Consider the following 10,195-nt stretch of genomic DNA (forward strand, 5'->3'; position numbering starts at 1 on the left):
CCCACGAGTGGTGGGATTTCTGGCACATTGAACATCTAGCAGGTGCATAGCAGAGGCTGATATGAAACCATGTGGGCAGCCTGCCCTTTCTGCTCCCCAGATTTACCCCTTATCCTTTAAAGCCCAAGTTGCAGGTACATCACAGGACCAAGGAGAGGTCACGCGCTTATGCATTCAACAAAGTTGTGTTGATTGCTCAAGTCTCAGCAGGGAGCACGATTAGCATGCCTTGGTTCTCACAGAGCTCCCAGAGTTCAGAAACACTTAAAAAGCAACTATAGAGTATGGTGCATTCAAGAAGCATAACAAGACTTCTGATTTAAATAGGGGACAGCTTCCCTGTGGAAGGACTTTATGAGTCCAATCACTGCTACTTTAATCAGCTCTACTGTTGGTCCAGACTTGTGCTATGCATTTGCATTTTCTCACTTAATTTTTTAAAAACAATTTTATTTATTTATCTTTTGGCCATGCTGGGTCTTCATTGCTACGCATGGGCTTTTCTCTAGTTGCAGTGAGCAGGGGCTACACTTCGTTGTGGTACGCGGGCTTCTCATTGCCTTAGTTTCCCTTATGGAACACAGGCTCTAGGCAGACAGGCTTCAGCAGTTGTGACTCACAGGCTCTAGAGCACTGGCTCAGTAGTTGTGGAGCACGGACTTAGTTGCTCCGTGCCGTGTGGGATCTTCCCAGACCAAGATAGATTCTGTGTTCCCTGCAGTGGTAAGCAGATTCTTAATTACTGGACCGTCAAGGAAGCCCTCTCATTTAATTCTCTCGGCAGCTCCATGAGACAGATAACTGAGCATTCCCCTTTTGCAAATGAGGATACTGAGGCATATGGAGTTTAAGGGAGTTTTTGAAAGACCCAGAAGTGGTGGTTGGGAGCATCTAGATTTAAACCCAAATTGCCTGCCCTCTGGAGCCTGCATTGTCAACCTTATGCTCTAAGGCAAGATTGTACTAAGGCCCTGGGGCCACTGAGATGAGATAGGGGAGGAGGTAGGTGGGGCTGGAAAAGAGGGCTCCAGCAGATTGAAGAGGGGGGTTTGTTTGTCATCCCAGAGAAATAGGAAGCTACCAGCAGGTTCTGACAGAGGACTGATAAAAATTATTTTTGGAAGACCCTTTTGCTTGGATGGAGAGGGGAATGGAGGGGAATCAGAAATAGGAGTCTAAGATCAGGGAGGTTAGTGCATCAGTGGTCCAAGCCAGGAATGTTGGGAGACTTTGGGCTGACAGCCATAGGAGTGAAGGAAAGTGGTCCTATTTAGGATACAATTATGAAAAGAAGTAGGATTAATGATAGTTCAGATGAGAGGGGGTTGAGAGTAAGGGAGGGTTTCTGGGAGGATGGAGCCAGACACCCTTGAGACAGGATCATTATCCTACACCGTGGAGGGAAAGGGGTCAAGCATTAAACATGGAAGCCAAGAGATTGGCACTGGATGCCTGAACGATAGGGAGCCGGGACTGAGTCAGTCCTAAGGCCGCACGCTCACAGCCGGCCCATCCCCCAGCACATTGGCACCTTTGGCGCTAGGACCTCGCGACCATCTAGAGGAAGCCAGCCGCCATCCGAGGCAGGCATGCGCGCTGCCCAGGCAGAGGTTGTCGTGGCGCAGGGGGCGGGACCGGATTTGGTCGCCTGCCTCCCAGGTCGCGGTGGTCACGTGAGTGAGGCACGAGTCAGCTGATGCGGGAGGGTTTGAAGCTGCACCGCCAGGGAGCGAGGCCGCAGTGACAGCGCGGGGCGTTCGGACCCCGGCTGCCCCGCAGCGCCCGGCGGCGTCCGGCGCTCCGGGCCCCGACATGGCAGTCCCCGTGGGCCCGCGCGGCTCAGGTGAGGGCGCAGGCAGCCCGGCGAGTTCCGGAACGCGGGCTGCGAACCTGCGGACGGCTTCTCCTACCTGGGACGGTGGAGCTCCGGGTTTCCCTTTCCTCAGCTCCCATGCCCACCTCTCAGCTTCTCCGTGGCGTCGGTATGGACTGACGGCTCCTAGAGCCTAGGAGAAAGGGCAGAAAGGGCAGGCTGCTCACATGTGGCGGGTGGGCACCAGCTTCTCCCCTCTAAGTGGCGGGACTCCAGGCTGTGCTCTGAGTACCTTCAACTCAGGCAGCTGGCGAGCCGCCAGCTTCTTCGACTCGCGGTGGCGAGGGTCCCAGGATTTGCACCCCTTGCCTCGATTCGGATTGCTCAGTTCTGCTGAAACTCCGACCGCGGGCCCCAGCTTCTCCAACCCCCACCCCCACACTCCCGCCCCAACGTCAGACTCCCAGACTCTGCTTCCCCAGGCCTGGAGGCAAATGCTCAGCTTTTCTAAACTCAGGCAGGAGTGCTGGGGCGGGGTTGCCATCTTAAACCCAGGCGCCTAACTCAATTTCAGATCTCCAAACCTGTGGAAGCTCAGTTGCCTCTCATAGGGGAGCCTGGAGGAATGCCCATGTGTTGATCATCCCCTCTTAAACTAGCTGCAGACACCTCAGAGATGTCCTAGTCATTGGAGCCTGGAGTGGATTAGCTGTGATCCCAGCCAGGGAGGCACCCCGCCCTCTGGCTTCCCATCCAGCTGTCTTGTAAACAACCACAACAGAATCTGAGTGCCAAAGGGATCTGGAGGTGGCCCTCCCTGCGGGACAGGTTCTGAGAGTGTCCACATTTCATCTTGGTGGCTGGGCTAGGCAGAGAGCTAGCCAGGCCTTGGAATGAAGCAGGGTTCTTCCAGTGGGGATCATGGGGGTATGTCAGGGACTATTCTAGGCTGCTGTGACCAGCTATGACCCTGGCAGTTGCTGAAAAGTTGAACTTCCTTTTGGACTGGTCAGTATTGAAAGGAATCAGTGGTACTTAGAATAGCTTCTATTTAGGAGTTCCCTGGTGGTCTAGTGGTTAGGACTTGGTGCTTTCATTGCTGTGGTCTGGGTTCAGTCCCTGGTCTGGGAACTAAGATCCTGCAAGCCCCTAGGCATGGCCAAAAAGAAGGGGGGAAAAAACAAACAAAAAAATAAAATAGCCTCTACTTGTTGAGGAACTGTTGAGGCTTAGGGATGGAATGCTTTTTAAGTATCAAATCCTTAGCTTCCTAGTGAGAGAATTTATTGCCCCATTTTGCACTGGAGGAAGCTGAGTGCCCTGAGGCAGGGCCAGGAATCAGTTCAGGCTCTTTCAAGTGACTTATAGTCTTTGACCAGCACTGCTGCAAATATCTGTGAAATGTTATGAATTTTCTGGTTTTCCTTAGATTGCTCAGAGTTCTTTCTTAGCTGGAGCTTGGAACCTGCCTCCCCTATTGCTAGGTAAACTTGTCTTAGCCTTGTCCCCACTTTCCCCTCCCTCCCATCTCACAGAGACCGAGCGGCTCCTGACACCCAGCCCTGGATATGGGACCCAGACAGGGGCTTCCCCAGCCCCTTCAACCCCTCCAGAAGAGGAAGATCTCCGTCGCCGTCTCAAGTACTTCTTCATGAGCCCCTGTGATAAATTCAGGGCCAAGGGTCGCAAGCCTTTCAAGCTTATGCTGCAGGTGGTGAAGATCTTGGTGGTCACCGTGCAGGTGAGACCTGTACCACTTCCCCTCCGCCCCCAGAATTCCACCTGTGGGCCCTATTTTCCTTGAAGGGGAATCTTGGAGTCAGAGCCTAGTCCTGCCCCCACAGCAGCATCATGATAGTGACAGTGGCACTCAGCAGTCAGAAGCCCTCTGGGATCTGCACAGGAGCAGCTCCTTTAAGCTTCACAAATGCCCTCTAAGGTCCTGGCCTGTGTTGTTGCCCTTTTTTTATAGATGAGACAAATGAGGCTCAGAGAGGTTAAGGGACTTGTTCAAAGTCACACAGCAACTAAGCCTTGGGAGCTGGCATGTGGACCCTGGCAGTCTGATGCTGTGCTGACCCTCAAAACTGACCTGGTGGCTGCAGAGCTCACTGCCCTCACTCCCTCCCTCTCCCAGGCCCTGTGCTGGGCTCCAAGGACTCCATGATGAGTCAGACTCAGCCCCTGTCCTGAGAGCTTCTGGTCTAGTGACTTTGGGTATGTCACCATGCTTCTAATCTCCTGTCAGTAAAGGAGCCCAGTGAGGGGTTTCCTAGGGGACTCAGTGGTAAAGAACCCACCTGCCAATGCAGGAGACGCAGGTTTAATCCCTGGGTTGGGAAGATCCTCTGGAGGAGGAAATGGCAACCCACTCCAGTATTCTTGCCTGTGAAATCCCATGGACAGTGGAGCCTGGCGGGCTATAGTCCATGGGATTGAAAAGAGTCGGACATGACTGACTGACTGGACAACAACAAAAGGAACCCAATAGTGGTCCTTACCCTGTGCAGTTCAGTTCAGTCGCTCAGTCGTGTCTGACTCTTTGTGACCCCATGGACTGCAGCATGCCAGGCTTCCCTGTCCATCACCATCCTGGAGCTTGACTGTCCCCATAAGGTTTGGGTTTAGCACAGCAGCTGGCCCCCAGTACACACGTAATGGATGTATGTTAGCTGTTGCCATGAGTTCTATGAGCAGCCACTGTGTGCGTATGGTGTGCCTGCCCTCATGGGGAGGGCCCTCTCCCTCCACTCATGCACTATGGGAGATTCCCATCATCCTCGTCCCTCCTGCCAGCTCATCCTGTTTGGGCTCAGCAACCAGCTAGCAGTGACTTTCCGGGAGGAGAACACCATCGCTTTCCGGCACCTCTTCCTGCTGGGCTACACGGATGGGGCGGATGACACGTTCGCAGCCTACACGCGGGAGCAACTATACCAGGCCATCTTCTATGCCGTGGACCAGGTGCGGGCGGCCAGGAGCCAGTGGGCAGCTGGGTCCTCAGGGGAGAGCGGGAGAGGCTGACAGACCCTACCCTCCTTTACCCGCAGTACCTGATGCTCCCAGATGTGTCCCTGGGCCGGTATGCCTATGTGCGGGGCGGGGGCGGCCCCTGGGCCAACGGCTCGGCCCTGGCCCTCTGCCAGTGCTACTACCACCGGGGCCACGTGGACCCAGCCAACGACACATTTGACATTGATCCAATGGTCATCACGGGTGAGTGGGCCGGGCAGGGCTCAGTGGTCAGGAGCCCGGGCTGCTAGGATTAAAATCCCACTTGAAAATCCCTCCTGCTCGTCTGGAAGACAGGGTGGTGAGGATGACATTATGATTAGTAGGCTGCTTGACTAAACATCTGGGGCCACAGAGCGCCAGGCACTGGGGCCTGTGTATGGGGTTAGATAGACTGGGCCTGACCCTTGTGGGGTAGATAGTGGAAACAAACAAATGTTGAAATTTGAAGGGGGAGGTAAAGCAGGGAAGGGAGCTGTCGGGGACTCTGGGGAGACCTGCCTGTGCCTCCCCTGCCACCAGTGTCCCCTCCCTGACTCCCTGTCCTCAGACTGTATCCGGGTGGACCCCCCTGAGAGACCCCCCGTTCCCCCCAGTGATGATCTCTCCCTCTTGGATGGCAGCACCAGTTACAGGAACCTCACGCTCAAATTCCACAAGTACTGTCTGACCGATCGAGGGGGCTGGGGGTGCGGGGAGGCAGGACTCCTGGCATCTTCAGTGTTGGGGGTGGGGGCAGCCACTTCCCCACAAGCCGGGGCTGGGCGGGCCAAGCCAATGCTGCCACGTGAGCACTTCCTCTGCCAGCTGCAGAGTCAGTGTGGGGCAGAGCACTTGCACTCAGGCAGAGCCCACCCACCCCCTCACCCAAGCCTCCCCCCCAGGCTGATCAACGTCACCATCCACTTCCAGCTGAAGACCATCAACCTCCAGAGCCTGATCAACAATGAAATCCCAGACTGCTACACCTTCAGTATCCTGGTGAGCCCCCGGTCCCTGGGGTGTGGGTGAAGAACCAGCCCATGATGGGGTGGCGCGGGGGGCGGGGCACAGGACTCCTGCACTCTGGAGCTGGAGGACCCTGGGCCAGGGGCAGTGTGGGGGTGCTGGGGGAGGCTGGGGCTGGAGAGACCATCCGTCCTGCAGGTCTGGGAGCCTCGGGTCTGCCGAGGTTTACCCTGTCCATCTCGTCTCGCTGCACCCCTGCAGATCACATTTGACAATAAGGCACACAGTGGGCGTGTCCCCATCAGCCTAGAAACCCAGGCCCACATCCAGGAGTGTAAGCACCCCAGCGTCTTTGGCCATGGTGAGCCCCCAAGCCCCGAACCAGTGCTGACCAGGGGCTCTGAATTTCCCTGGGAGCCCCGAGCCCCAGACCAGCATGGACCAAGCTCCCAACTCACCCAGAGAAACCTATGAGCCCACTAACCAGCCCAAACCAGCCCTGAAGCCCCCCTGGGCCTGGCCCAGTCACTTCATCCCTGGCCCTGCCTTTGGCCCCCTCCCCACAGGAGACAACAGCTTCCGGCTGCTGTTTGACGTGGTTGTGATCCTCACCTGCGCCTTCTCCTTCCTGCTGTGTGCCCGCTCACTGCTCCGAGGCTTCCTACTGCAGAACGTGAGAGCCACCCCCAGCCTCGCCCAGCTCTGGGACCCTTGGGGCCGCCAGGGTGGTGAGCCTTCCCTGCCCAGACCGGCCCTCACCCCACCCGCCTACTCCTGCAGGAATTTGTCAGGTTCATGTGGCGACGGCGGGGACAGGTCATCAGCCTGTGGGAGCGGTTGGAATTTGTCAACGGCTGGTACATCCTGCTGGTCACCAGCGACATGCTCACCATCTCGGGTACCATCATGAAGATTGGCATTGAAGCCAAGGTGGGTCCTGCCTGTGCCCAGCCTCCCCACCCCAAGCCCCATCATCTCCTTCCAGACCCTTGCCCCCTCTCCCACTCCCCACCGAAGCCATCCCCAGGGAAGGGCCGGATGGAGTTGATGCTACTCCCGCCCCTAGAACCTGGCAAGCTACGACGTCTGCAGCATCCTCCTGGGCACCTCGACACTGCTAGTCTGGGTCGGAGTCATCCGCTACTTGACCTTCTTCCATAAGTACAATGTAAGCTTCGGACATGCAGGCAGGGCCCTCTTGGTGGTGGCCACGTGTCCCCTAATTCCCACCCCCCCCCCAGATAAATCATACCTGTATTGCCATCAACAGCCCCTGCAGATTACCCACCAGGAGCCTCTTCCCCATACCTGTCCCCCCACCCCCGCCAGACATACCTGTCACTCTACATGGGCAGGGGCTATGTGAGCCCACTTTTATCCCCAACCCCCTGCCAGCTGAGTCCAGCCAATGGGGTGTGCCCTCAGCACCCTGCTGCCCTTTCTGAGGCTCCCTCCAGCTTCTCTGGTCACCCCGGCTGCCCTGTGTTGTGGGTATGCCCACACTACTGTCCCCACCCCCCACCCCTCCCTCCGCAGATCCTCATCGCTACGCTGCGGGTGGCCCTGCCCAGCGTCATGCGCTTCTGCTGCTGTGTGGCCGTCATCTATCTGGGCTATTGCTTCTGCGGCTGGATCGTGTTGGGGCCCTACCATGTGAAGGTAGGGGCTGGCAGGGATCTGTGGGTGGCACTTATGACACACCGTCCAGGGGTCCCTGGCTCCCCTTCTTACTTCCTGAATCCTCTGACACCAGCGGGTCCATCTGCTGTTGATCTGGTAACACTGAACGACCCACCTTGATCCCTGGTACCTTACTAGCAAGTCTCCAGCAATTCTATCCACTGTCCTCTCTGAACCCCCCCAATGACCCTGGCCTTGACCCTTCTTCAGTGACCCTTCCCCCCCAGTTGGCCTCACCATGACAACTAGTGCTTTGTCTGCTGTTCCCTCTGACTCCCCGGTGCCACTACCAGCCCCATCCCAGCCCCCAGCCACACCCCCAGCTTGCTCTGACCCTCCTACTGCACTGCCCGCCCGTAGTTCCGCTCACTGTCCATGGTGTCCGAGTGCCTGTTCTCGCTTATCAACGGGGATGACATGTTCGTGACCTTCGCAGCCATGCAGGCTCAGCAGAGCCGCAGCAGCCTGGTCTGGCTCTTCTCTCAGCTCTACCTGTACTCCTTCATCAGCCTATTCATCTACATGGTGCTCAGTCTCTTCATCGCGCTCATCACAGGCGCCTACGACACCATCAAGGTCAGCCACCTCCCTGTGGGCCACCCCACACACATTAGCGCACAGCCCCAAACTCCGGCTCTAAGTCCCTCGAGGTTGGCCACGGTGGGGTGAGGTGAGAAGGACCCTGGGAAAGAATATGGGAGACTCCACGAGGCCAAAGGAGAGGTTAGCTCAGAATTAGGAGCCCAAGAGGGGCCAACACCATCCTTGTCACAGCTGCTGCATTCTCAGTTTTATCAAGGTGTGAGGCCAGGTAGGATTCCTGCATCTTTTACCAACAGGGAAGCCAAGCCATTGGAACAGGAAATGGTAACCCACTCCAGCATTTTTGCCTGGAAAATCCCTTGGATAGAGAAGCCTGGTGGGCTACAGTCCCTGGGATTGCAAAGTCGGACACGACTGAGTGACTGAACACACACAAACCAAGCCATAGAGTTTCAGTGACTCGCCCAAGGTTGGCTACTAGGCATATGGTGAACCCGGCTCATCCTGAAACTGTGTGATTCCAGAAGTGCTGCTCCCAACCCCTCTGTCCTGTGGGTCTGGGGAATGGTGGTGGTCCTGCAGGCTGCAGGGCCCAGAGCAGAATGTGGGCGTGCCAGGTAAACAGGCTCTTTCAGCAGATATGTTTGGGGGCCTGTTGTGTGCCAAGCCTGGTGCCAGGTGTCTGTCCAGCACTGGTAATGGACAGACCAGAGTATGGCGATTTACTGATGGGAGGTGGTATAAAAAGGAAGTACTGAAGGTTACAGAGACCCCCTGCTTTGGACTGGTGTTGGGCTGAGTCCAGGCAAATTCCTAAAATGTGCTGTCTGGTCTCTGGCCACACATGTGACTAGTGACACACATGTGTCACTTTGACTTTCATGAAAATGAAACAATTCCAAATTCAGTTCCTCACTCACACCAGGCATAGAGCAAGCATCCAAACGCCAGTGTGGTTAGTAGCTACCAGATTTAGATAGCATAGATATCAAACCTTTCCATCATCTCAGAACATTCTGAATTGATGAGACAAGAGCCCAGGAGAGAGTGCACCAGGGAGAAGGAACTGCCAGAAAGGATTTGGAGAAGAGAGTGGTCCCATGAGGTTGGGAAGAGTGAAAAAGAGGGTGAAAGCCAGAACATGCCTGCAACTGGGAATGCAGAAGACTGCACCAGCCTGTGCCTGGACATACAGCCAGGCAACAGACATACTTCTGTCACTCAGACCCAAGGACCCCTCATGGGTCTTCCTCGAGCACTTAAAGATCACGTGTGTATCAGCCTTGGGGGTACAAACCCAGACCTTGCTTCCACTGTGTACACCCAAGTCAGTAGATGGTTGCCAAGCACCCAGATTGGGTCCAGCATGGCTCTAGGTGGTGGACCCGCAGAAGGAGAGGGCACATTTAGTGGTCAGGGAATGTCTCCAGGTGAAGCAAAGCACGGGGAACCAGCAGGTGGCGGGCACAGCTTGTGCAAAGCCCCAGAGGTGGGAGCCTGGTTGGTCCACCAGGATCAGGGAGGAGATTCAGATGGCTGGAGAGGAGGGGGAGGGCAGGGGTGTCTTTCATGCGCGTCCCGGGTCTCTCTTCCCAGCACCCGGGCGGAGCGGGGGCAGAGGTGAGCGAGCTCCAGGCCTACATCGCGCAGTGCCAGGACAGCCCCACCTCCGGCAAATTCCGCCGCGGGAGCGGCTCCGCCTGCAGCCTCCTTTGCTGCTGTGGCAGGTTCGAGGCTGGGTTGGCTTGGGTTTGGGATTGGCTGGTGAAAGGGAAGCGGAACGGACGGAGGAAACCGATGCTTTCCACCTCCGCTAACACTGCCCCTCCTTCAGGGACGCTTCGGAGGAGCATTCGCTCCTGGTGAATTGACTCAGACCCGGACTGCTACTGGACATTAACCCCCTCACCACCACCACCCCCGGAGTGCGGAGCCCCAAGCTTATTTATTTTTACCCTTTGCTTTTAAGGGCCGGCTGCCAGTCGCGTCCCGTGAGGGCCTGGGCCAGTCGGGTCGGACGTTGGACAAGGATAGGGTGGATGTTAAATAAACGCGAAAATAAACTTGTTCTCATTTGTAGTGGGAGGGGCATTCCCTGTGCCGACTGTTCGCGGGTCCCTTTAAAGCGTCGCCACACTCCGCGCGACCCTCCAAGCATGGCGGGGGGCGGGGCTGCGGCGCGCCCTGCGGTGAATAATT

At 56.5% G+C, this 10,195-nt stretch overlaps 1 protein-coding gene across 2 annotated transcripts; it reads left to right on the top strand.

Moving 5' to 3' along the window:
• The first annotated feature begins 1,702 nt into the window (after positions 1 to 1,702).
• On the top strand, positions 1,703 to 10,059 carry MCOLN1 (mucolipin TRP cation channel 1). 2 transcript variants are annotated; one of them, XM_081498635.1, is made up of 14 exons: positions 1,703 to 1,843; positions 3,349 to 3,554; positions 4,610 to 4,777; positions 4,864 to 5,029; positions 5,376 to 5,484; positions 5,710 to 5,806; positions 6,035 to 6,134; positions 6,340 to 6,446; positions 6,554 to 6,703; positions 6,840 to 6,941; positions 7,310 to 7,432; positions 7,814 to 8,029; positions 9,593 to 9,723; positions 9,831 to 10,059. In XM_081498635.1, the coding sequence occupies exons 1-14, from the start codon at positions 1,813 to 1,815 to the stop codon at positions 9,865 to 9,867; spliced, it is 1,743 nt and encodes a 580-aa protein (XP_081354761.1). In that variant the 5' UTR covers positions 1,703 to 1,812; the 3' UTR covers positions 9,868 to 10,059. The 2 variants fall into 2 exon arrangements, with proteins under 2 accessions (XP_081354761.1, XP_081354762.1); XM_081498636.1 differs by lacking the exon at positions 7,814 to 8,029.
• Positions 10,060 to 10,195: the final 136 nt, after the last annotated feature.

This window comes from Giraffa tippelskirchi, chromosome 6 (genome assembly GCF_054371585.1).
Source record: "Giraffa tippelskirchi isolate mGirTip1 chromosome 6, T2T-mGirTip1v1.2.pri, whole genome shotgun sequence".
In the NCBI taxonomy this organism is placed as follows: domain Eukaryota; kingdom Metazoa; phylum Chordata; class Mammalia; order Artiodactyla; family Giraffidae; genus Giraffa; species Giraffa tippelskirchi.

Bases quoted from the DNA above. Each gene is read 5' to 3' on its own strand.
- MCOLN1 (XM_081498635.1), top strand. From the start codon at position 1,813: ATGGCAGTCCCCGTGGGCCCGCGCGGCTCAG. The intron at 4,778-4,863 runs GTGCGGGCGGCC...CTTTACCCGCAG, and splicing joins TCTTCTATGCCGTGGACCAG to TACCTGATGCTCCCAGATGT. The intron at 9,724-9,830 runs GTTCGAGGCTGG...CCCCTCCTTCAG, and splicing joins CTCCTTTGCTGCTGTGGCAG to GGACGCTTCGGAGGAGCATT.